The following is a 27712-nucleotide window of genomic DNA, read 5'->3' as shown; positions in this document are numbered from 1 at the left end:
TTCCGAATGGGGGACTATTTTACCTCCGGAATATTTTACACAAGAGGACGCCATCATCATTTATCCATACAGTAAAGCTGTATGCCCTCGGGAAAAATTACGGCCGTAGTTTCCCCTTGCTTTCAGCCGTTCGCAGTATCAGCACAGCAAGGCCGTTTTGGTTAGTGTTACAAGGCCAGATCAGTCAATCATCCAGACTGTTGCCCCTGCAACTACTGAAAAGGCTGCTGCCGCTCTTCAGGAACCATATGTTTGTCTGACCTTTCAACAGATATCCTTCCCTTGTGGTTGCGCCCAGGGTATGGCTATCTGTATCGCTGAGGCACGCAAGCCTCCCCACCAACGGCAAGGTCTATGGTTCATGAGGTGGGGGGGGGGGGGGTCTAGACACGTATATTTCTCAAAAGTCAGTGGCTAGAATTTTGCACCATGATTTATCAACAACACCATACCACTTGTAGACTATGCAGCGGCTCACAGAAGCGAGCAAGCAAGCATATGTGAGTGCTGCACAAATTATCTTGAAAACGCTGCGTTTGGAGCCTGACTTTCTGTTGATGTTTTCTGACGAAGCAACACCCCACGTCAGCGGTTGTGTGAACAAGCAAAACTTTGTCAATCCGGGCGACCGAGCACCCCCTGGATGTTAGAGGGAGCACCCGGGATTCCCTCAAGACGAACGTTTGGTGTGCAGTGAGCAAAGTTAGTGACAGGGCCCTTCTTTTTTGAAGAACAGACGGCCAGGGGAGAGAATTACCTTGCCACGCTCGGCACGTTCATGGAGAAGAACGTGCCACTTACCATTCTCCAGCGAGGGTATTTCAGCAAAACAGTGCCTCTGATAATTATAGTCAGAGGGCTCGAGATTACTTGAACAACACTTTCTGTAAGCGCTGGATCGGTAGAGGTGGACCTCTCCCACGGCCATCACGTTTACCCGACTTGACGGCTTGCGATTTTTGTCCATGGGGTATGGTCAAGTATCGTATCTACGCCAGCAAACCCAGCAACTTGGACGACCTGAAGCACCGCATCACTGGTGCCAATGGGCCTTATAATCAGCAGTGGACACACTACTCTGTAAGTGCACTGAGCGGGATGGGTGCCAAAGTGAAACCCTGTAACCAAATTCCTGTCTTGTAATTTCACGTGATTAACCACCCTGACAAAACTCTACCATCTGGTGAGCAAGATGTATGAAACAGGCGAAATACCCTCAGACTTCAAGAAGAATATAATAATTCCAATCCCAAAGAAAGCAGGTACTGACAGATGTGAAAATTACCGAACAATCAGTTTAATAAGCCACAGCTGCAAAATACTAACACGAATTCTTTACAGACGAATGGAAAAACTAGTAGAAGCCGACCTCGGGGAAGATCAGTTTGGATTCCGTAGAAATACTGGAACACGTGAGGCAATACTGACCTTACGACTTATCTTAGAAGAAAGATTAAGGAAAGGCAAACCTACGTTCCTAGCATTTGTAGACTTAGAGAAAGCTTTTGACAATGTTGACTGGAATACTCTCTTTCAAATTCTAAAGGTGGCAGGGGTAAAATACAGGGAGCGAAAGGCTATTTACATTTTGTATAGAAACCAGATGGCAGTTATAAGAGTCGAGGGGCATGAAAGAGAAGCAGTGGTTGGGAAGGGAGTAAGACAGGGTTGTAGCCTCTCCCCGATGCTATTCAATCTGTATATTGAGCAAGCAGTAAAGGAAACAAAAGAAAAATTCGGAGTAGGTATTAAAATCCATGGAGAAGAAATAAAAACGTTGAGTTTCGCCGATGACATTGTAATTCTGTCAGAGACAGCAAAGGACTTGGAAGAGCAGTTGAACGGAATGGATAGTGTCTTGAAGGGAGGATATAAGATGAACATCAACAAAGCAAAACGAGGATAATGGAATGTAGTCGAATTAAGTCGGGTGATGTTGAGGGTATTAGATTAGGAAATGAGACACTTAAAGTAGTAAAGGAGTTTTGCTATTTGGGGAGCAAAATAACTGATGATGGTCGAAGTAGAGAGGATATAAAATGTAGACTGGCAATGTCAAGGAAAGCGTTTCTGAAGAAGAGAAATTTGTTAACATCGAGTATAGATTTAAGTGTCAGGAAGTCATTTCTGAAAGTATTTGTATGGAGTGTAGCCATGTATGGAAGTGAAACATGGACGGTAAATAGTTTGGACAAGAAGAGAATAGAAGCTTTCGAAATGTGGTGCTACAGAAGAATGCTGAAGATTAGATGGGTAGATCACGTAACTAATGAGGAGGTATTGAATAGGATTGGGGAGAAGAGAAGTTTGTGGCACAACTTGACCAGAAGAAGGGATTGGTTGGTAGGACATGTTCTGAGGCATCAAGGGATCACCAATTTAGTATTGGAGGGCAGCGTGGAGGGTAAAAATCGTAGGGGGAGACCAAGAGATGAATACACTAAGCAGATTCAGAAAGATGTAGGTTGCAGTAGGTACTGGGAGATGAAGAAGCTTGCACAGGATAGAGTAGCATGGAGAGCTGCATCAAACCAGTCTCAGGACTGAAGACCACAACAACAACAACCACCCATTTAATGTTGACATCTTTCTGCCTCAACCTATGTACAAGGTAATGAAGTTGTTGTCTGCGTCAGTTTGGCCCCGTGGTAAGTAGTGCTAGGTGCGTGAGTGTCGGTGTGGTTGCAGGCACGGTGGTGCAGGGCGTGCTGGTGCTGGGGCTGGCCTACTCGGGCTGCAGCCCCGTGGTGGCCGCCGTGTGCCTGGCCGCCGCCGTGGGCGCCAGCGGGGCCGTCTCCACAGGGCCGCTCGCCTCGCTCGTCGACATCAGCCCCAACTACGCCAGTGAGTACTGCCCCTCTGTGTACACTGCTCGTCTCGTCCTGTTTGCTGCTGTTCCAGGCATTGCTATTTCCAACATCTCTGAGTGCTTTCTAGAGTGAACATGTAGCCACAGCTGGTGAGTCAAGTGGACATGCCGGAAGTAGCAGCACTTTCTGTATATACACAGGATTTAGTTTAGTTTTTGTTCTCACGTGCTTCTGGGAGGAAGTGAATCGTGTCTGCCGACTGTACTGTGTTAACGAGTGTATCCTAACTTATTTTAAGTTACACTACTGGCCATTAAAATTGCTACACCACGAAGATGACGTATTGCAGACGCGAAATTTAACCGACAGGAAGAAGATGCTGTGATGTGCAAATGATTAGCTTTTCAGAGCATTCACACAAGGTTGGCGCTAGTGGCGACACCTACAACGTGCTGACATGAAGAACGTTTCCAACCGATTTCTCATACACAAACAGCAGTTGACCGGCGTTGCCTGGTGAAACGTTGTCGTGATGCCTCGTGTAAGGAGGTGAAATGCGTACCATCACGTTTCCGACTTTCATAAAGGTCGGATTGTAGCCTATCGCGATTGCGGTTTATCGTACCGCGACATTGCTGCTCGCGTTGGTCGAGATCTAATCACTGTTAGCAGAATATGGAATCGGTGGGTTCAGGAGGGTAATACGGAACGCCGTGCTGGATCCCAACGGTCTCGTATCACTAACAGTCGAGATGACAGGCATCTTATCCGTATGACTGTAATGGATCATGCATCCACGTCTCGATCCCTGAGTCGACAGATGGGGACGTTTGCAAGACAACAACCATCTGCAGGAACAGTTCAACTACGTTTGCAGCAACATGGACTATCAGCTCGGAGACCATGGCTGCGGTTACCCTTGACGCTGCATCACAGACAGGAGCGCCTGCGATGGTGTACTCAACGAGGAACCTGGCTGCACGATGGCAAAACGTCACTTTTTCGGATGAATCCAGGTTCTGTTTACATCATCATGATGGTCGCATCCGTGTTTGGCGACATTGCGGTGAACGCACATTGGCAGCGTGTATACGTCATCGCCATACTGGCGTATCACCCAGCGTGATCGTGTATGGGGTGCCATTGGTTACACGTCTCGGTCATCTCTTGTTCACATTGACGGCACTTTGAACAGTGGACGTTACATTTCAGATGTGTTACGACCCGTGGCTCTACACTTCATTCGATCCCTGCGAAACCCTACATTTAAGCAGGATAATGCACGACCGCATGTTGCAGGTCCTTTACGGGCCTTTCTGGATACAGAAAATGTTCGACTGCTGCCCTGGCCAGCACATTCTCCATATCTCTCACCAACTGAAAACGTCTGGTCCATGGTGGCCGAGCAACTGGCTCGTCAAAATACGCCAGTCACTACTCTTGATGAACTGTGGTATCGTGTTGAAGCTGCATGGGCATCTGTACCTGTACACGCCATCCAAACTCTGACTCAATGACCAGGCGTATCAAGGCCGTTATTACGGCCAGAGGTGGTTGTTCTGGGTACTGATTTCTCACAATCTATGCCCCCAAATTGCGTGAAAATGTAATCACATGTCAGTTCTAGTATAATAAATTTGTCCAATGAATACTCATTTATCATCTGCATTTCTTCTTGGTGTAGCAATTTTAATGGCCAGTAGTGTATATAAATCGAAGTGGGGGTGGGGAGAAAGGAAAGGAAGAGGAAGAAATTAATGATATCAGCCGCATCAGGAAATTGTGAGCAATGAGCAGCGATGAATGAAAATTTGTGCCCGACCGGGAACTGAACGTGGGATCTCCTGCTTACTAGACAGGGTTGCCAACCACTGCGCCACCTGGAGTGTCTGTCGGGCAAGCGCAGACTATCTCGGCACGCTCCCCAGCCGACCCACACTTCTAACCAGCGCCAACTATTCGCAGTTGCCGTCGGTATCCTCCATGCATACTAATTTTAGATTCCCGCTGGAGGTCGAACGCAAATGTGCATCCACAATGAAGGTTCTGGATTCATTGCCCATCACGGCGAATCAACTACGAGGCGTGTTTTTTTTAAGTAAGTACCGTTTTACCGCACCGCGGCCGCAGCGCTCCGGTCGGCGTTCTGCGCATGCGCACTGGGTACCTACATCTGCTGTCTACGCACTGACGCCATTACAGTCTGATTCTTCCTTGTTTATGTTGTGTACTGAGTGTTTAAGATGCCTCCGATAATCGTGAGTCCCGTCGACTGTGAAGTGCGGCCTGTTATAACATTTCTTAGTGCTAAAGGCCTAAAAGCGATCGATATTCGCCGTGAGATCTGTGCAGTTTACGGAGAAAACATTATGAGTGATGGAATGGTAAGAAAGTGGGTGAGAGCATTTAAAGATGGCCGCAAAAATGTGCATGATGAACAACAGACTGGGCATCCTTTGGTCGTTAATGAAAGTTTGGTTCAGGAAGTGGACAATAAGGTGAGAGAAAACAGACGCTTTACGATTTCCTAATGTTTCTCGTAGTGTTTTGTATGGCATTGTGGCCGAGCGCTTGAATTACCGAAAATTGTGCGCACGTTGGGTACCGAAAATGTTGACGGATGTGCGCAAAACCATACATTTAGACAGTGCATTGACTTTCCTTGAGCGGTACCACAACGACGGTGATGATTTCTTAAGCCAAATTGTTATGGGCGATGAAACATGGGTGGCCTACGTCACACCAGAACCAAAGCAACAGTCCATAGAATGGCGGCATTCAGATTCACCCAGAAAAGTGAAGTTTAAGCAAACAATTCCTGCCCGGAAAATCATGTGCACAGTTTTTTGTGACAGAAAAGGAGTATTGCTTGTGGAATTTCTGCCTTGTAATGAGACAATCAATGCAGCAGCTTACAGTAAGACATTGCACAATCTGCGCCGTTCAATTCAGAACAAAAGGCTTGGCAAGTTTGAGCTAGGGCATCGTTTTGCTGCAAGACAATGCCTGGCGAATCAGAACAAAGATCTCATCACAACTTTTCGATGGGAAACGCTAGATCATCCTCCGTACAGCCCCGATCTTGCACCCAGTGACTACCATCTGTTCCTGCACTTGAAGAAACACCTGGGCGGTCAGCGTCTTCAAGACGATGACGAAGTCAAAACAGTGGTGATGCAGTGGTTAACAAATCAAGCGGCAGACTTCTGTGAGGAGGGTAATCAAAAACTGTACAACGTTATGACAAGTGCTTCAGTATTGACGGCAATTATGTAGAAAAGTAGATTAAGGCACATGCTTTCATGTAAAAATAAAATTATCGAGATATCTTAGCACGTATTTTTTTAATTTCAAAACGGTACTTACTTAAAAAACACGCCTCGTATATGAATGGATGGAACCGCACAGTATCGACGGACAGTGAATCCACAACTCTCAGTGCGGATGCACATTAATGTTCGACCTACAATGCGAATCTAAAACTAGCGACTATGGAGGACATGGACAGGGCCTTCAGACAGTTGTTGCTGGGTGGGAGTTTGAGTCAGCTGAGGAGCGTGCTGAGATAGTCCGTACATCTGCTATAAACACTGTGTCCGGTTGGCAACAGGATTAAAGCAAATGCCTAGTAAGCAGGAAATACGCGTCCGAGTATCGGTCCAGCACACATTTTTACTCGTCGCCGTTGATTCCACATAAAATCTCAATGCAGCTGATATCATTAATCCTTTACTTTCCTTTCTCCCCCCCCCCCCCTTCAATTTAGATAACATTTATTACAGCTGTGAAACCCGCACATTATTCTAAGTTGTTTCGCAAAATTCAATGTATTTTTATTGTGTTAGCTGACTTTCGGGTGTAGTAAAAACCAGAAGTACTATAGCAGCACTTAAGTTTCAGATCAGTCTCATACACCGTCCTTCCAAAAAATTACGAGGCAGGTTTTATTCCTGGCGTACAAGTGATGTTAGCGCCATAACTATGGTGGCAGCTTGAACTAATAATTGTAAACAACAGATTCGTGTTCGACCAGTCACTTGTGAGCAGACAGTGTTAAGTAGTCGACGTGGGGCCATAGTACACTCCTGGAAATTGAAATAAGAACACCGTGAATTCATTGTCCCAGGAAGGGGAAACTTTATTGACACATTCCTGGGGTCAGATACATCACATGATCACACTGACAGAACCACAGGCACATAGACACAGGCAACAGAGCATGCACAATGTCGGCACTAGTACAGTGTATATCCACCTTTCGCAGCAATGCAGGCTGCTATTCTACCATGGAGACGATCGTAGAGATGCTGGATGTAGTCCTGTGGAACGGCTTGCCATGCCATTTCCACCTGGCGCCTCAGTTGGACCAGCGTTCGTGGTGGACGTGCAGACCACGTGAGACGACGCTTCATCCAGTCCCAAACAAGCTCAATGTGGGACAGATCCGGAGATCTTGCTGGCCAGGGTAGTTGACTTACACCTTCTAGAGCACGTTGGGTGGCACGGGATACATGCGGACGTGCATTGTCCTGTTGGAACAGCAAGTTCCCTTGCCGGTCTAGGAATGGTAGAACGATGGGTTCGATGACGGTTTGGATGTACCGTGCACTATTCAGTGTCCCCTCGACGATCACCAGTGGTGTACGGCCAGTGTAGGAGATCGCTCCCCACACCATGATGCCGGGTGTTGGCCCTGTGTGCCTCGGTCGTATGCAGTCCTGATTGTGGCGCTCACCTGCACGGCGCCAAACACGCATACGACCATCATTGGCACCAAGGCAGAAGCGACTCTCATCGCTGAAGACGACACGTCTCCATTCGTCCCTCCATTCACGCCTGTCGGGACACCACTGGAGGCGGGCTGCACGATGTTGGGGCGTGAGCGGAGGACGGCCTAACGGTGTGCGGGACCGTAGCCCAGCTTCATGGAGACGGTTGCGAATGGTCCTCGCCGATACTCCAGGAGCAACAGTGTCCCTAATTTGCTGGGAAGTGGCGGTGCGGTCCCCTACGGCACTGCGTAGGATCCTACGGTCTTGGCGTCCATCCGTGCGTCGCTGCGGTCCGGTCCCAGGTCGACGGGCACGTGCACCTTCCGCCGACCATTGGCGACAACATCGATGTACTGTGGAGACCTCACGCCCCACGTGTTGAGCAATTCGGTGGTACGTCCACCCGGCCTCCCGCATGCCCACTATACGCCCTCGCTCAAAGTCCGTCAACTGCACATACGGTTCACGTCCACGCTGTCGCGGCATGCTACCAGTGTTAAAGACTGCGATGGAGCTCCGTATGCCACGGCAAACTGGCTGACACTGACGGCGGCGGTGCACAAATGCTGCGCAGCTAGCGCCATTCGACGGCCAACACCGCGGTTCCTGGTGTGTCCGCTGTGCCGTGCGTGTGATCATTGCTTGTACAGCCCTCTGGCAGTGTCCGGAGCAAGTATGGTGGGTCTGACACACCGGTGTCAATGTGTTCTTTTTTCCATTTCCAGGAGTGTATATCAACGTTGCTGTGTCACAAATCGTGATGGAGCAACATCTCTAAAGCAAGTGTTCAGGACATTCTCCAGAATGTTTTGATGAAGAAAGTGTGCAAAGTTTACCCCGCACATCTTGACCCACGAACAAAAACAACGATGCATGGATACTGCCGCAGTGCATTGAAATGTAAGATGAGCGCAATTCTTTTAGAAAAAAATCATCACAGGAGACAAGAAATGGTGTTATCAATACGAATCTATCAAAAAACGACAAAGTGCAGAAATTCACGTGAAGGGTCACCGCTTTGCTGACAATACGTTCAAACCAATGTGGAATGCGAGCTGAACAACATCCCAAAAAAAGACTTTTTTGCCAGTTCTATGCGTTGTACTCAAATAAAGCAAGTCTTCCTCTCCAGACTGTAAACCATTTAAGTTCCTTCCAGAGTATGCTGATGCAATAGCTCCATACTTAACAATCATATACAACCGCTCGCTCGACGAAAGTTCCGTACCAAAGACTGGAAAGCTGCACAGGCCACACAAATGTTTAAGAAAAGTAGTAGGAGTAATCAACTAAATTACAGGCCCACATCATTAACGTCGATATGCAGCAGGATTTTGGAACATACATTGTGTTCGAACATTATGAATTACGTCGCAGAGAACGGTCTATTGGCAAACAGTCAAGACGAATTTAGAAAACATCGTTCTTGTGAAACACAACTAGCTGTATACAAACACGAAGTGTTGAGCGCTACTGACAAGGGATTTCAAATTGATTCAGTATTTCTAGATTTCCAGAAGGCTTTTGACACCATGCCATACAAGTGGGTTGTAGTGAAATTACGTGCTGATGGAATATAGTCTAAGTTATGTGATTGGATTCGTGATTTCCAGTCACAGATCTCACAGTTCGTAGTAATTGACGGAACGTCATCGAGTAAAACAGTGATTTCTGGCATTCCCCAAGGTAGTGTTATAGGCCCTCTGTTGTTCCTTACCTATATAGACGATATAGGAGACAATCTGAGCAGCCGCCTTAGGTTTTTTGCAGATGATGCTGTCGTCTATCGTCTAGTAAAGTCATCAGAAGATTAAAAAAATTGCAAAACGATTAAGAAAAGATATCTCTATGATGCGAAAATTGGCAATTCTCCCTAAGTAATGAAACGTGTGAGGTCATCCACATGAGTACTAAAAGGAATCCGTTGAAGTTCGGTTACACGAAAAATCATCAAATCTAAAGGTCATAAAGTCAACTAAATATGTAGGAATTACAATTATGAACAACTTACATTGGAAAGAACACACAGAAAATGTTGTGGGTAAAGCAAACAAAAGACTGCGTTTTATTGGCAGAACACTTAGAAAACGTAACAGATCTGCTAAAGAAACTGCCTACAGTACGCTTGTCCGTCCTCTTTTGTGCTGCTTCGCGGTCTGGGATCCCTGCCAGATAGGATTAATGGAGTACATCGAGGAAGTTGAAAAAAAAAAGAGCAGCACGTTTTGTATTATCGCGAAATATGGGAGAGAGTGTCACTGACATTATAAACGATTTTGCGTGGATATCGTTAAAACAAAGGCTTTTTACCCTTTGAGCAGGCCCAAAGAAAAGCAGCGCATCTGGTTACAGGTTCGTTTAGTTAGCCTGGAAACGTCATGGAGCTGCGCGTTCAACTCAAGTGACAGACGTGACGAGAGAGGTGTTCTGCTTTGCAGTGTCGTTTACTGTTACAATTCTGTGAGTATAGTTTCCTACACAAGTCAGACAACATATTGCTTCCTCCTAAGTACATCTCACAAAATGAACGTGAAGTTACAATTAGAGAGATTCAAGCTCACAAGGGACCTTACCAATTGTCGCGACTGGAACAGGAAAGGAGAAAATGACAGTGCTGACTTTTGGTGTGTAGCTGTAGATACATCTTAAAAAATTCTTTCCGGTAAATGAAATTGACGTCGTGTCTTTTGGTGCATGATCTTCGCCTTCACTAATGCTTAGATTGATGTTTCCTTTCTAATGTGACGTGATAGTTACATGTCTCACCAACGGTAGGAAAATTGCGCACAAAATTGGGAGCTGTATTTACAAAACGGTCCTGACATTAACATGAAACTCTTTTTGTATTTTCTTTTGGCAAGCAGTCAGCAAATGTGGCAGCGTCCTTGTACAAAACTATGTCGCATTAATTTTCTCAAGTAAAACGCGTCGTACTCTTTCTTCTGACATGTCTGTGGCATCATCTGTTTCATACATATTTAATCAGCGATCGACCAATACCATATCGTGCACGACATCAATGTTTTTATATGTGGCTGCAGTTTTTGGAACAATCCACCTGTGGATTGTCTAGTGGAGAAGGCAAGTTTGTTTACCCATCCATTTCTTCTTTATGAAACTTCTATTGCTTTGGAATGACACGCGAACATAATATGTTTTGTTTGAACGAATGACTGCGATGAATATTAATGTTGTTGGTCCTTTTAAACGAGATACACAAACCTCCCAGGGGGTCCACAACTCTTTTGTGGATACGTGCGTAGCGAGCATGGGACCCCGGGCTAATGTGGCCTTCCTTCCTTTCCGGGCTGCATACCTTCCCTTTCGCATCCTTCCCCATCCCCCATCTTCGCCCCTCCTCCCCTCACCTCTGGCTCTTTTCTTCCCTTTCTCCCTATCTGGGAGTATGGTTTGTGCCTACGTCCGGAGACGGACGCTCGCAAATGTAACGCATTCTTCGCCTTCTTTGCTTGTATGTCTTCTTCCTTCCTTTGTCCTATGTGCGTGTCTGAAGGCCGACCCACGCATTTTTGTGCGTAGCTGGTGATGGGGTAACGCGTAATTCCCCGCCCCGGGTAGACAGGTAGGACACGTACGTACCCCCTGGTAACGGCCAGGCCCAGGGAGGGGTGATTACCCGAGCTGATACCTTCCGAAAGTGCCGATTGGTCCCTCCGTCCGTTTGTCGGGAGGTGTGACCTGAGGTGTGAACAATCACCTAAGGCGGGAGTGCCCTCAGAGAGGGCCCCCACAAGGGAGGAGCGCGCCATCGGAGACGCCAGTAATCATGGGGGATTCTTCCGCAATGGTTTCCTCACCTTCCACTATGTCTGCTCACAAGCGTAAGTTCACCGAGTCTCAGCCACAGACAGTTCTTCCGTCGTTGCCACAGTTCCTTGTTGTTTCTCAGTCTGACGAAGGTCACGACTTCTCCACGGTCAACCCTTTCATTATTCAGAAAGGTGTCGACGCAATTGCAGGTCCTGTAAAGTCTTGTTCCAGATTACGGAATGGCACCTTGTTGTTAGAAACAGTCAGTGCCCTCCAGGCACAAAAATTGCTGCGTACTTCACTGCTCCACACCTTCCCTGTCCGGGTTGAAGTGCACCACACTTTAAATTCCTCGCGTGGAGTCGTATATGCACGCTGCCTCGATGGATTGTCTGATCAAGAAATTCAGCACTACCTGTCTGACCAGGGCGTAACGGCTGTTCATAGAGTTATGAAAAGGGTTGACACGAACATTATTCCAACCTGCACTGTCTTCTTGACATTTGACAAAGTTCAACTCCCATCGAAAATCAAAGCAGGCTATGAGATAATTTCCGTCCGCCCTTACGTCCCAAACCCTACGCGTTGCTATCGATGTCAGCGGTTCAATCACACCAGCCAATCCTGTTCCAATCCGGCCAAATATGTTACGTGTGGCAAGGATGCCCATGAGGGTGCTTGTCCACCTCCATCCCCTCGCTGCATCAACTGTATGGGTGACCACGCTGCTTCCTCTCGAGATTGCCCCGTTTTTAAGGACGAAAAGCTCATCCAGGAAATCAGAGTGAAGGAAAAGGTGTCGACCTTTGCTGCTCGAAAATTATTCGCCAGTCGACAACCCACCGTGCCTCAGACAGGAAAATACAGCACTGTCCTTGCTTCTCCTCGGCCAACAAAGGAGGCAGCCACGCAGACTTGCGACCTACCTTTAGTGCCACGATCGTCAGATCGGCCAGTGCAAAGATCGCCCGTTCAACCTCACCACTTTCGCCTGCCCACTCTATGGCTCACCCTTCATCAGGTTCTGCTAAATCTCGCGCCCAAAAGTCAGACACGAAGACTTCGAAAAAAGAGCATACTCGTGAAGATTTTTTACGTACCCCAACTTCACAACCATCGGTTCCTCCTTCATATAAACATCATATTTCCAAGAAGGCTACAAAGAAACCAAGTTCATCTGCTTCTCCGCCAAGGCGTGTCCCATCTACAGCACCACCTGGCGGAAATCGCCCTCGGCCGTCTTCTGTGTCGCCGAGGCGCAATGCTGGCGGCCGATCAACCGGCCAATCGCTGGTGGCGGGAGCTGCTCCTGAACAACCTATGGATCAGGATCTTGTGCCTTCGGCTGAATGCCATTCCATGCTGTCGGTCGCAAGCTCTGAGCAGTCGTTGAGTTGACAGCACCCTTGGTCACCTTCCTCCATTTTCTGTTCACCCTATGTCTATTATCCACTGGAATATCCGCGGCATTCGAGCCAATCGGGATGAATTGTCTATCCTCTTACGATCCTACTCGCCGGTCATCTTCTGTCTTCAGGAAACAAAGCTGCGTCCCCATGACCGCTTTGTTCTCCCTCATTTTCAGTCTGTCCGATATGTTCTCCCCTCTGTTGAAGGCACTCCAGCCCATGGAGGACTCATGATTCTTCTCCATGATACTCTCCATTATCATCCAATAACCTTAAACACTTCCTTCCAAGCTGTCGCCGTCCGTCTTTCCCTTTCCAGAAACACATTCTCTCTTTGTACTGTATACATTTCATCGTCCACACCAATGGCACGAGCTGATCTCCTTCATCTTCTTGGTCAGCTTCCACCCCCATATTTGCTGGTTTGGGACTTCAATGCCCACCATCCGCTTTGGGGATCTCCACATCCTTGTCCACGTGGCTCACTATTGCTAGACGTCTTCCACCAAGCGGATCTAGTTTGCCTCAACACTGGGGTCCCTACATTTTTGTCTGCCTCCACGACAACTTTATCTCATTTGGACCTTGCGGTCGGTACTGTTCCGCTAGCTCGGCGCTTCGAATGGTTGGCTCTTGATGATACACACTCGATTGACCACTTTCCATGTGTCCTTAGACTGCAGCCTCAACTGCCATATATGCGCCCGCGACGCTGGAAGTTTGCCCAAGCCGATTGGACACTTTTTTCGTCTCTAGCGAAATTCGATGACCGTCACTTTCCTAGCGTCGGCGATGAGGTCACTCATATTACAGACGTTATTCTTACAGCTACGAAACGTTCAATACCGCGCACCTCCGAATTGCCCCGGCGCCCCCCAGTTCCTTGGTGGAACGAGGCATGCCGAGACGCAATATGTGAGCGGCGACGTGCTCTTCGCGTTTTCCGCCAACATCCTACTTTGGCCAACTGCATCCGCTATAAGCAGTTCCGTGCGCGATGCCGTCGTGTCATCCGCGATAGCAAGAAGGCAAGCTGGAAATTATTTATTAGCTCATTTAACACCTTCACTCCCTCCTCGGAAGTTTGGAGTCGGCTTCGACGGTTCTCAGGCGCGCCTAGTTTCTCCCCGGTCTCTGGTCTCACTGTCGCGCATGATACATTAGTGGACCCCGTCGCAATTTCTAACTCATTGGGTCAGCACTTTGCTGAGATTTCGAACTCTTCAAATTACACGCCAGCGTTTCTCCCGAAGAAACGTGCAGCGGAAGTGCAACATCTTGCTTTCTCCTCTCAAAATCGCGAAAGCTACAATACTTGTTTCTCCACGCGGGAACTCCAACATGCACTCTCTTCTTCTCGCTCCTCCGCCCCAGGACCGGATGGTATCCACGTCCAAATGTTGCTGCATTTATCTACACATAGTCTGCGTTACCTCCTTCGCCTTTATAATCGAATTTGGACCGACAGTGCTTTTCCCAGACGATGGCGGGAAGCTATCGTCGTTCCTGTTCCGAAACCTGGAAAGGACAAACATCTCCCCTCTAGCTATCGCCCCATTTCTCTCACGAGTAGTGTATGTAAGGTTTTGGAGCGTATGGTGAATTACCGTTTAGCTTGGTGGCTGGAATCCCGCAGTCTTTTAACACCTGCCCAATGCGGATTCCGAAAGCATCGTTCTGCAGTTGACCATCTCGTTGCTCTCTCCACTTACATCATGAACAATTTTCTCCGGAAACGCCAAACAGTAGCAATATTTTTTGATCTGGAGAGAGCATACGATACCTGTTGGAGGACAGGCATCCTCCGCACACTATTCTCTTGGGGCTTTCGAGGTCGGCTGCCCCTTTTTCTTCGCGAATTTATGGCAGAGCGCTAATTTAGGGTACGGGTGAACACTACTCTCTCCCGTACTTTCTCCCAAGAAAACGGGGTACCCCAGGGCTCCGTGCTGAGTGTTGTACTGTTTGCCATTGCCATAAATCCAATTATGGATTGTCTCCTCCCTCTTTGTGGACGATTTTGCGATCTACTACAGCTCTCAACGGACCAGCCTTCTTGAACGACGTCTTCAAGGATGTCTCGATCGCCTCCACTCTTGGAGCGTCGAAACCGGCTTCCGTTTTTCTCCCAGTAAGACCATTTGTGTTAATTTTTTGGCGACGTAAGGAGTTTCTTCCACCCTCCTTACATCTAGGACCTGTCAACCTTCCGTTTTCGGACGTCGCTAAATTCTTGGGTCTTATGTTTGACAGAAAACTGTGCTGGTCCTCCCACGTTTCCTATCTTTCGGCTCGCTGTCTGCGATCCCTCAACACCCTCCGTGTCCTGAATGGTACCTCCAGGGGAGCAGACCAAGTGGTCCTTCTCCGCCTCTATCGCGCCTTAGTGCGCTCGAAATTAGACTATGGAAGCATAGTCTACTCCTCTGCTCGGCCGTCTATTCTTCGGCGTCTCGACTCTATCCACCACCGTGGATTACATTTAGTGTCTGGAGCTTTTTACACCAGCCCTGTGGAAAGCCTTTATGCTGAGACTGCTGAACCTCCGCTGTCCAATCGGCGAGCAGTCCTTCTGAGTCGTTATGCTAGCCATCTGTCTTCCATGCCTGCTAATCCAGCCCATGACATCTTTTTCGACGCCTCCTTTGATGTAGGGTACGCAGGCCGCCCCTCCTCCCTACTACCACCGGGAGTCCGCTTCCGTCAACTGCTCCATTCTCTTTCCTTCCGCTTTCCTAAAACCTTCTTGACAACTTGGGGTACAGCACCGCCTTGGCTCCGTCCCCGGATCTGCCTGCTCCGTGACCTTTGTCGATTTCCCAAGGATGGTACCCCTTCACTTGTTTATCGTCGGGCATTTGCTGCTCTATGTGCACAAATGAAGGAAGCCACTTTTATTTACACCGATGGCTCGAAAACATCGTTAGGTATAGGGAGTGCCTATAATGTTGGCGACACCCCAAATCACTTTCGGCTTCCCGACCATTGTTCGGCTTATACTGCAAGAGCTTTACGCTGTTCTCCAGGCTGTCCACTACATCCGCCGCCATCAGCGGATACAGTACGTTATCTGCTCAGATTCTCTCAGCTCTCTCCTCAGTCTCCAAGCTCTTTACCCTGTGCACCCTCTGGTCCACCGGATTCAGGACTGTCTGCGCTTGCTCCACCTGGGGGGCGTCTCGGTGGCGTTCCTCTGGCTCCCGGGACACGTTGGTATCTGTGGAAATGAGGCGGCCGATATAGCAGCCAAGGCTGCAGTCTCTCTTCTTCGGTCAGCTATTCAATCGCTTCCCTTCACCGATCTACGGAGCGTTTTATGTCGTCTTGTTGTTCTTTTATGGCACGTACATTGGTCGACACTTTCCCATAATAAATTGCGGGACGTGAAAGCTCTTCCTTGTGCTTGGACCTCTTCCTCCCGAACGCGTCGTCGGGAGGAGGTAATTTTAACTTGACTCCGGAGAGGGCACTGTCTTTTTAGCCATCGACATCTTTTAAGCGGCGATCCTCCCCCACTCTGTCCCCACTGCTCTCAGCTGTGGACGGTAAGACACCTTTTAATTGAGTGCCCCTATTTTAATCCGTTACGCTCCCGTCTACAGCTGTCGCCTGATATATCGTCGATTTTAGCAGATGACACGCGTTCAGCCGATCGCGTTCTCTCGTTTATTAGTGCCAGTGAAATGACGTCAGTCATTTGAAGCTTTTTTTGGGGCCAACCAACCCCTTCTGTAGAGGATTTTTAAGCCTTCCCTCTGTTTTTAGTTTCTCCAATTTTATGACTTTCGTTCCCATTGCTGCTGGTTACCATTTTCGGTTTTTTACTGTTTCTTAAGTCCCGGAGCGGGCGCTAATAACCATAGCAGTTTTTGCGCCCTAAACCCAAAACAAACAAACAAACAAGAGATACACAAAATTTGAGTTATTTAATAAGTAAATAAAGAAGTTTGTGTGGCATTATTAGACCTATGTTATAGTGCAACATATGCTAATAAAGGGTGTCCCACTCATGGCGAGCCTTGGGCAAAGTGGTACAAAATCTTAATAATAGCGAATATGAAACCAAATTAATATATGACATACCCTCACGGTTGACAAATGAAGGTACGTTACAAGAGCTGCTAGAAGTGACCTCCCCCATATTTATGCATAGTCCAAAACGGCCTTGCTTGTTCATCAATGTGTCTGACACAGTATTGGGCGTGAATGACTGGATTTCACGGCGAATGTTCTGACGTAACTCGTCGATGATGCGTGGTTTGTTACTGTACACATTATCTTTAACGTGACCCCACAGGAAAAAGTCAAGCGGTCAAGTCAGGTTACCCTGGGGGGCAATAATCCCTTGGAAATCACTCTAACAGAAAAAAATGATTCACCCGCAGATGTAACAATGTTCCCTTTGTCGCCAGATTTGTCACCAAGCCTTGAATGCTGTATCTAACCTTTCGTCATTGATGGGATATACGAGGGTTGGAACTTAAATAGTGGCAACTATTTATTCACAACCGATACAAAAGAGTTACATGTTTGCACCTGTTACTGTCCTTCAAGGTAGTCACCAGCGTTGTGTAGAACCCGTTTCCAGCGATGTGGAAGGCGTACTATACCGTTAGCAGAGCCTGTTCTGTTGATGGTGCGAATGGAGCGGTCTACTGCCTGTCGAATCTCTGGAACAGTTCTGAAGCGAATGCCACGAAGTGTTTTCTTTTTCCGGTCTATACGCTGCCATTAGACAATAAGGCATTCACAACCTTGTGAAAGAACGAACGAGAGCGAGCTTCGTCTGGAAAACGCTCGGCTTACAAGGCAACAACAGCCACACATTTCTCCTACATTCCCCGTAAATCAGGATCATTTCAGTTTTTTCTTCTGTGGTTGCAACATCCATCGTACACTTGCACGTCTGTTCTCCAAATGATAGATAGGTGTCCAGGCAATAAACACTGTGCAGGTATTGGAATGCTTAGAGCCGCTGTCTGTTCTACACCTGCACGACACATGAGCTCCGGTCGCAATGTACTGCCAGTTATGGCACGGCGTAGTCCGCTACACGGCCCCAGTGGAATCGAATAGTCCCCTGTTAGAAATGTCGGAGGAATACAACGTTGCGAACGGGGTTTGCAATTAGAACTTATGAAATACCGGTCTGTCGCACCCTCGCAGAATGGAGCTGGGGTCCCACGTGCCACTGGATACTCAGGGGCCACCGAGTAGCGCGTCGTAAATTAAGACTGTGTACTCATTTCTATTCCTCCGACTACAGCGCCACTGTGCTGAAACGAAGTAAATGCGTATGTCCATTTTACCGTAGAATCGTCATCTGCAATAAAAAACGGGAGTTCTCACTGAAGATTTCGAAGTTGCCCCTGCCATCCGCGGATGGGGTGGGTAGCGAATCGAGTGTGGTATCGTTGCATGTCCCCCTCCGAGACAAACAAATCGGGATTATAACATTTTTGATCTGATGTGTCGTTTTCGACATATTTCAATGTCTCCATTTAAAATGCTCTATAGAAATGCCTGTATAGAAGGCTGTGAGCGATCACATGGGGTAACATGTGTTTACAGGTGGCACAGTGCGTTTGTTTCACGAAAATCAGATCGAATCAGCATTTTCTCCATTCCAAGAATAACTGAAGTAACTTATTGTGTTTTCTTGTATGTCGTAGAGATTGGTTTGATACATTTCTACACACCTTAGTAATTCTGCTGGTTTGTACATAATTTGTATGTAATGGGACGTATATGCGCCGGAATACTTCATAGAATATAGAAAATATTTTTGTGTGGCACGTCAAAGTCATCTTCAAATGTTATGTTGAAAACCTGTGTGCAATATTTCACGTTTTTCGTTGACAGGAGAATAAATATGTGTTGTTACTGATTTTTATACTTATTTCTATAATTGATAATTTGATAATATCATTCTAAAATTAAAAACTCTGAAAATCCTAAGTTCATATGAAAGCATCTAGGTGCGTCGGATATATGAGGCCCCTCTCACCAATTTTCAAAATAGCTCAGCTTAAAATTGTTTTGATAGTGGAAGTGTATTATTCATCACAAGGGCAGAAAATTTTTGACCATGAAAGCGTTAAAGGATTTACTTCGACCACCGAAAGGTTCTAAAAGCAGTCGCTGACATGTCTTAAAGGAATCACTTAACCAGTCGTAATTCATAAGAAGCAGGCACTCTTCCACATCGTCAGAGTCAAACAACACTGGAAGAAGCAAGTCGCACAGAAAATCACAGACAGTAAATCACGCTACACTGAAACACGAGAATAAATATGTGTTGTTACTGATTTTTTATACTTATTGCTGTAATTGCTAAGCCGGCCGGGGTGGCCAAGCGGTTAAAGGCGCTACAGTCTGGAACCGCGCGACCTCTACGGTCGCAGGTTCGAATCCTGCCTCGGGCATGGTTGTGTGTGATGTCCTTAGGTTTAAGTAGTTCTAAGTTCTAGGGGACTGATGACCTTAGAAGTTAAGTCCCATAGTGCTCAGAGCCATTTGAACCATTTTTTATAATTGCTAATTTTATAAAATCATTCTAAAATTAAAAACTTCACTGTTGCCATACTTCATAGATGTTGCCACATAGACGAGTTACGTGAGAATAGCCGCCGTGAAATCAAAGACTCTGGCAGCAACATTCTCGAACATGCAGCGCCTTGTTTAACTGTGTAGACAGGTGGGGGGAGGTCACTTCCAGCACCTATTGTAATGTACCTTTACTTCTTAGCCATGAAGATTTATCATTTATAAATGTGGTTTATGTCCTCTTTTATGAAGAGTCGTACAAAACTTTTCTCGGAGCGCCTTACGAGAGGGGCACAACATCAGGAACAAAAATTCTGTAATATCAACGTTATTTCTGTGCCAGAGCGAGAAATTTCCTCTTAGCCCTTGTAATAATAGACTGCAGTTGGTATCGTCCTTCTGCGCATCTGTATTCAGATTTATAACATTAAGCCTTTTCGAGATACATTACACCTTTCTTGTGGCATCGCACACTATAAGTTGTTGAACATTTCTGCAACTACATCTACACTCGCCACACCACTGTGAAGTGCATGGCAGAAGTACTGTACCAGTTATTAAGATTTTTTCCTGTTTCATAAACGTATGGATCTTGGGAAAAACGATTTTCTAATGCCTCCTAGCATGGTATAATTAATCTAACCGTGTCCTTACAAACCCTGTGGGGAGAGACGTGGGGGGGGGGGGGGGGGAGGGTGTGGAGATGTACACTCCTGGAAATGGAAAAAAAGAACACATTGACACCGGTGTGTCAGACCCACCATACTTACTCCGGACACTGCGAGAGGGCTGTACAAGCAATGATCACACGCACGGCACAGCGGACACACCAGGAACCGCGGTGTTGGCCGTCGAATGGCGCTAGCTGCGCAGCATTTGTGCACCGCCGCCGTCAGTGTCAGCCAGTTTGCCGTGGCATACGGAGCTCCATCGCAGTCTTTAACACTGGTAGCATGCCGCGACAGCGTGGACGTGAACCGTATGTGCAGTTGACGGACTTTGAGCGAGGGCGTATAGTGGGCATGCGGGAGGCCGGGTGGACGTACCGCCGAATTGCTCAACACGTGGGGCGTGAGGTCTCCACAGTACATCGATGTTGTCGCCAGTGGTCGGCGGAAGGTGCACGTGCCCGTCGACCTGGGACCGGACCGCAGCGACGCACGGATGCACGCCAAGACCGTAGGATCCTACGCAGTGCCGTAGGGGACCGCACCGCCACCTCCCAGGAAATTAGGGACACTGTTGCTCCTGGGGTATCGGCGAGGACCATTCGCAACCGTCTCCATGAAGCTGGGCTACGGTCCCGCACACCGTTAGGCCGTCTTCCGCTCACGCCCCAACATCGTGCAGCCCGCCTCCAGTGGTGTCGCGACAGGCGTGAATGGAGGGACGAATGGAGACGTGTCGTCTTCAGCGATGAGAGTCGCTTCTGCCTTGGTGCCAATGATGGTCGTATGCGTGTTTGGCGCCGTGCAGGTGAGCGCCACAATCAGGACTGCATACGACCGAGGCACACAGGGCCAACACCCGGCATCATGGTGTGGGGAGCGATCTCCTACACTGGCCGTACACCACTGGTGATCGTCGAGGGGACACTGAATAGTGCACGGTACATCCAAACCGTCATCGAACCCATCGTTCTACCATTCCTAGACCGGCAAGGGAACTTGCTGTTCCAACAGGAAAATGCACGTCCGCATGTATCCCGTGCCACCCAACGTGCTCTAGAAGGTGTAAGTGAACTACCCTGGCCAGCAAGATCTCCGGATCTGTCCCCCATTGAGCATGTTTGGGACTGGATGAAGCGTCGTCTCACGCGGTCTGCACGTCCAGCACGAACGCTGGTCCAACTGAGGCGCCAGGTGGAAATGGCATGGCAAGCCGTTCCACAGGACTACATCCATCATCTCTACGATCGTCTCCATGGGAGAATAGCAGCCTGCATTGCTGCGAAAGGTGGATATACACTGTACTAGTGCCGACATTGTGCATGCTCTGTTGCATGTGTCTATGTGCCTGTGGTTCTGTCAGTGTGATCATGTGATGTATCTGACCCCAGGAATGTGTCAATAAAGTTTCCCCTTCCTGGGACAATGAATTCACGGTGTTCTTATTTCAATTTCCAGGAGTGTATTTTCATACACCCATCATTTACAGCTGGTTCTTGAAACTTTGTAAGTAGCCTTCTCGGAATATTTTTCGTCTATCTTCACAGAGTTTGTCAGTCCAGTGTCTTCAATATCTCTGTGACACTCTCCCATTGATCAAACAAACCTGTGATCATTCGTACTGTCCTTCTCTGTATACAATGAATTTCTGGAACTAAACAATACCGTGACATATTCTAAAGCTCTTCACTAAATCTTTTCCCTCTCTTTCACTGTGTTTTATGGCAGTGACAGATGATGTAAAAGTTACTTTCATCCTTAAGTTCTGCACACCATCACTTAAACGTGTAGAATGTGAAGTACTTACACATGCTGGATATGTTGTGCACGACTTTGTACACAACGGCAAGGAGAGGTGGTCTACAGAGCAGTGCGGCATTTGTCATGGGAAAGCTGGACAGGAGCAGAAATGATTAGCGAACAAGTTAACACAGTAAACAGAAAATATACTTTACTTTGTTTCTCCAAACGTATGAAGACTCATTACAAATAATGCAACAAGAAGTAGAGTCCAACTCTCAATGTCAACAAGGATGAGGCTTTCTGTACTAAAGCACGGGAAGACAGTGTCCCAGCCGGGGGGTGGCTGTCTGGCTGACGCAGGTCGTCCTATATTGCGGCAGCAAGGGGCGCTCCCAGTCCAGAGCCACTGATGGCGTGGCTCAGTGGGCGTGCAACAATGGGTCCGCCGGATTCCGGAAGCGCGACTGCTATTGGACCTGACAGAAACTTGTAATTCTATTGGCAACTGTGACGCCCATGGGGCGGTATCAATACTTGATACCACAGGGCAAAACACAACCTCATCTCTAACAACAACAAAAACTGTAGAAAATGGCGGCCACTGCTTATGACGGTCTCTAGCGCGCGTTTTTCACGTTGTAGAATGTGAAGACTATACTGAAGTACCAACCAGAAAAAATTAAGTGTTCCTAAGTACACTAGACTCTATGTATAACACTCTCCCCTACATATTAATGCTACCTTTTACGATAGATAATGAGTTTACGAGTATGCTGATAGATCGAATTCTCTTGGTGTAACTACTACCAACTATCTGCATATTTTGTGGTTTCTACGGATGGAAGTTACTGGGTAGGAGATCGGGGAGGTAAGTGCCGGGAACAGCTCCGTATCGATTTACACTCCACCCAGCGATTCACACCTTTTCGGTCCGCTGAAGAAGCACTTAAACCTTTTGTATCTGAATAACCCTTCTTGACGTGACCTGCAAGTGGTTTGGTTTTGTGTTACAGGCATCCTCATGGGAATCACCAACATGCTGACCGTGCTGCCTGGTTTCATATCGCCCATCATCGTGGGTCTGCTCACTTACCAGAACGTAAGCACTATTTGTTAACAGTCACGTGTTTTGCAGAATGGTACTTTCTCATTTTTTTAATCGATATGTGCTTATGCCATGTTGTCCTGTCGGAGAAATGTTATGCCAGAATGCACAGCTTCTCATGAAAATTTCTTAATTGTCAGAAACACGCCCGCACAAAAATGACTGAAGCTGACTTTTATTCAAAGGTTGGTCTGAATACCATGGTACTTCACTACGAACTGTCGTATTTTAAACAGGAGGTCTTTGCTTTCCTCCTGTTTGACGAACGAATCATTTAGTCGCTAACAGACATGCACTTTTAACGTGGAATGTATTTAAGAATGCCACGCCGTCGTGGTTTAATAGCCATATTAGAAAACTGCTATGTAAACAAAGAGAGCTGCATGACGGATTCAACAAAAGTCAAAACTTTGAGCGGACAAACGAAAGCTGAAAGAAACGAAAATGACGGCAACAAGAGCAATGAGAGAAGCGTTCAGTGACTTTGAAAGTAGAATTTTGTGAACCGACCTGACTAAAAACCCTAAGAGATTTCGATCTTAAGTAAAATCAGTAAGCGGTTCGAAATACTCTATTCAGTAACTCATTGTCAGTAACCATACTGGCACCGAAACGGAAGATAACAGAGAGAAGGCCGAAATACTAAATTCGGTCTCCCGAAATTGTTTCACAGCAGAAGATACTGTCCTTCCCTCCCATAATCGTACGAACGTTGAAATGACAGAATTTGAGGTAACCGATCGCGAAATGGTAAAAAAAAACTAGAATCGCTTAGTAGTGGAAAGGCATCAGGACCAGATGAGATACCTATAAGACTCTACATGATTATACGAAAAAACTTGCTCCCTTCCTAGCAGCAGTTTATCGGCGATCGCTGAAGCAAGGAAGGTACTGGAAAAAAGCGCAGGTCATTTCCATTTTCAAGAAGGGTCGTAACACTGACGCACATAATTATAGGCCTATATCGTTAACATCAGTATGTTGTAAAACTACGGAACATGTTTTACGCTCAAGAATTACGATTTTTTGAAGGACGAAAATGTCGTCTATAAAAACCAGAATGTATTCCCCAAACAGGGAGTGGAACTCTGCTCGCTCTGTTACTCCATGAGATTTATAGTGATGTAGACATCGATGCTCAAGTTGATGCCGTGTTCCTTGTCTTCAGGAAAGCGTTTGACTCTGTTCCGCACTGTCCTTTAGTGAAAAAAAATACGTGTTTAAAGAGTATCGGACGAGATTTGTTACTGGGTTCAAGACTTCCTTGCAGATAGAACTCAACACGTAGCTCTTAACAGAACAAAATCGACAAGTGGCAAGGTAATGTCAGGAGTACCCCAAGGAAGTGTTGTAGGACCGTTAATGTTTACAATGTATGTAACTGTTCTAGTAAAAAGCATCGAAAAATCTTTAAGACTGTTCGCAGATGATGCGGCTGTCTACAAGAAAGTAGCAACGCCAGAAGTCAGAATGCAGCATGTCCTTCAGAGGATTGATGGATGGTACAGGCTCTAGAAGCTGACCTTGAACGTAAATAAATGTAATATATTGCGCGTACATAGGAAAAGAAATCCACTAGTGTACAATTAAACTATTGAGGACAAGTTGCTGGAAACAATATCTACCGTAGAATATCTATGAGTAACTTTCCAGAGCGACCTCAAGTGGAATGACCGCATAAAACAAATAGCAGGAAAAGCAAGTGCCAGACTGAGATTCATATGAAGATTCTTAAGGAAATGTGGCTTACAGGGCGTTTGTTTGACCGATTCTTGAGAACTATTCATTACCAGGTAGGACTGATAGAAGAGACAGAATATCCAACGAAGAACGGCGCGTTTATGCTCAACAAACTCCAGTGGCAGATGTTACAAGAGAGGCGTTGTGCATCACGAAGAGGTTTACAATTGAAATTTCGAGTGACCTCTCTCCTAGAAGAATCGGACAACATATTACTTCCTCCCACGAACGTCTCGTGAAACGACGACAACGAGAAATCAGAAGAAATTTGAGCTAATTTAAGAGACTTACCAACAACCATTTCTCCCACGCGCCAGTCGCGAGAGGAACAAGTAAGGCGAGATCAGCTATTGGTACCAAAAGTGACCTTCACGACGTACCGTTAGGTGGTTTGCGGAGTGTGATGTAAATCTACATGTAGTTGCCAGTAAATAATCCTAGACCTACAGGGAATGGAAATATTGTTTTTTATTTTGCTGGCAGACATCTGAACTCTGTCCACACGACTTAGAACGAAAATGCTCTGAAAAAGCCTGCATCGAGTACAAAGAAAATACGTTTTCCCATTTTCTAGAATATTATCTATAGTTACTGTTGGACGAACTTCTTATTTTCTTTCTTTCCACTTCTTGTTAAGCAGACCACATTTTCTTTGTAAATTTGCGACTTTGTTGATTGTAGCAAGACTGTGGACCAGAGTATGCTTGTGCACAGTTTGTCATAATGTTCCTAAGAATAGGATAAATAGTGACTTTTCTGCGGGCATTGCGTAACGAGTTAGTGCTACATCTACATCTACAACTAAGTACATACTGCGCAAGCGACTGTACGGTGCATAGCAGAGGGTACCTTATAACACTATTAGTCATTTCCTTTCCTGTTCCACTCGCAACTCGTCATAATAGAACCAGAATTCACATTGGACTTAATGAAGTATGACCTTATAATATTTTAATTTTGTCTCAAGGACAGATTAGTCGTTGCGCTTGACGCAACCGCCACTGACGTTTTGTGACTTTCACGAAATTCATCTTTCTCTTTAGAATAATTTTCTATTTAAGATATTTTGTGCAGGGTGTTTCAAAAACCAGGGGGGTTAAAATAATCCCGGAAATACTTCATTTATAAGTAGGCTGTTATAGAAGGAACATTTTATGTCGTTTTATCGACGAAAATCAAACTGCTAATGAATTCTTCCAAATCTACATAGAGCGCACGAATGTAACATAATAATCATGTTGTTAATACATTATGAGATCCCAAAGCCTTTTTGTCACATGGTGCGGGATGCGCTGGGCAATGACTAGCATGGTAAATAAATTTGTATGAGAGAAACGAATCCATGGCCTATACGTTCACCCGCGTCACTTGACTTGCATTGTTAAAGGAATTAATAAATGCAAACATCATTGCACAGGCGTGTGTACTTTAGTAACGTGTCACGGAACTTGCAAAATCTGCATGAACATGGTCAGGTTTGCACGGGGTAGTGGGTCGATCGCTGGATACTCCACCTACTGTCCTACACGTATCATAAAATTACTGAATGAACACGAATTTATGTTTATAAAAAGACTTATGGTCACCTATTGAGCTGAAGCTACATCGAGATGCAGTAGTACGTGGATCTGGAAATGATCTGAAATAGTGTCAGGTGCCTACTACCACTAGGTCTAGTGAAAAGTGATTCGAGGAAACACTAATTTGGCCACATGGTCCTTTACCCAGCGGTTACAGCAGCTATGCTTTTTTTAATGTCTTATGTATTGCTCGGTGTGTAAGCGCATCCTGTTAAAACATCAAAAACATTTGTGTCCTTGTATTCTGTCCACAGCAAACACCGGACGCGTGGCGCATCGTGTTCCTGATCACGGCAGCCATGCTGGTTGTGCCGGGCATAGTGTACACCTTCTGCGCCTCCTCAGAGCTGCAGCCATGGAACACGCCCACATCCGCCGACCCCCACCAGATGGAAGCGATGCCCGAGAAGGTGCCCCTTAAGTCTGACGTCGACGAGGACGGCAGCCCGACGACCAAGCTGTACTTCCAGGACGATGGCAACCTGCTTACCAAACAAGACTGCCAGAAAGATGGCAACCTTCTGACCAAAAAGGACTTGCATGAAGATGGTAGCGTGCCGACAGAAACAGACACTAGCACGCTGTCCAAACCAGACGTCCAGGAAGACGGCAGCGTGTTGACCAAACCCGATGGCAAGCAAACAAACGAAGATGCCAACAAGTCCAGAGACACCATAACCAAACCACAAAAAGAGACGATTGCAAGCTTTCCAATCGTACCAGATGTTGGAAGGAACGAAGGAGTGCCAAACAAACCAGATGTTAAGAAAGATGAAGATGTGCCAACCAAATCAGATGTGGAGGAGGTCGATGTACCAGCGAAACCAAATGTTGAGGAGGATACAATTATGTCAATCGACCAAGAACCCGAGATAGAGGGAAGTGAGCCAACGAAAGCTGATATCAAGGAAGGTGGCAGCGTACCGACCAAGTCAGACATCCAAGGGAACGGCAGTGATACCCAGCAGAAGACAGACATCGAAATGGGGGACGCCAGGAAGCCCGATGAAAATGTCAAGGCTGACCAGCATAGTGCAAATGCAGCCGCACAATCAGACTCATGAAGGTGTTAACGACTCTTTGTTGAACGAAGAGACATTCTGCCATTCTTTCAACGATTCTACAACACTAGCAGTGTACTCCAATCCTTTTCTCGGTCACTGGTTGCGACGCACTCCACACGTCGCTGACAACGAGCTGTGATAAATGTCGACTATCTGTAAAACCGCAGTGTAACTAGAGACCTGTAAATATTGTGTTGTCATCCTAGTTCATGTATTAGATTAGTATGTTTTGTCGTTCAAGTATAATTAATAAATATTTTTCCTAGAGTGTCTGTTAATATTACGTATATATTTTATCTCAAAGTCTGTTGGCGAGAAACAGTGAATAATTTAAAATATCTTGCAGCATTCAAATAGTGCAAGATTCTCGATTTGACGCGGAGTCGGTGGCATGCTTGTCGATATCGCTGTTTATTTAGTGGAACAGCTTCTTATGAGGCCACACGAGTTTGGGTGAATTTCGTCGCAAATCGTCCCACTGTAGAGAAACTGGAGGTGTTCTCT

The 27712-nt window shown here is 46.6% G+C and overlaps 1 protein-coding gene across 2 annotated transcripts in view; it reads left to right on the top strand.

Moving 5' to 3' along the window:
• Positions 1-27470, top strand: part of LOC126162087 (uncharacterized) — a 175083-nt gene extending 147613 nt beyond the window's left edge. For both annotated transcript variants that reach the window (XM_049918360.1, XM_049918361.1), the window contains exons 9-11: positions 2689-2844; positions 22733-22818; positions 26399-27470. In XM_049918360.1, coding sequence (XP_049774317.1) covers positions 2689-2844; positions 22733-22818; positions 26399-27208 — 1052 coding nt within the window. In that variant the 3' untranslated portion in view covers positions 27209-27470. The remainder of the gene's footprint in view (positions 1-2688; positions 2845-22732; positions 22819-26398) is intronic.
• The last annotated feature ends 242 nt before the right edge of the window (positions 27471-27712 follow it).

This window comes from Schistocerca cancellata, chromosome 2 (genome assembly GCF_023864275.1).
Source record: "Schistocerca cancellata isolate TAMUIC-IGC-003103 chromosome 2, iqSchCanc2.1, whole genome shotgun sequence".
Lineage (NCBI taxonomy): Eukaryota > Metazoa > Arthropoda > Insecta > Orthoptera > Acrididae > Schistocerca > Schistocerca cancellata.
The sequence above is the reverse complement of the archived record's forward strand: the minus strand, read 5'-3'. Positions and strand labels throughout refer to the sequence as shown.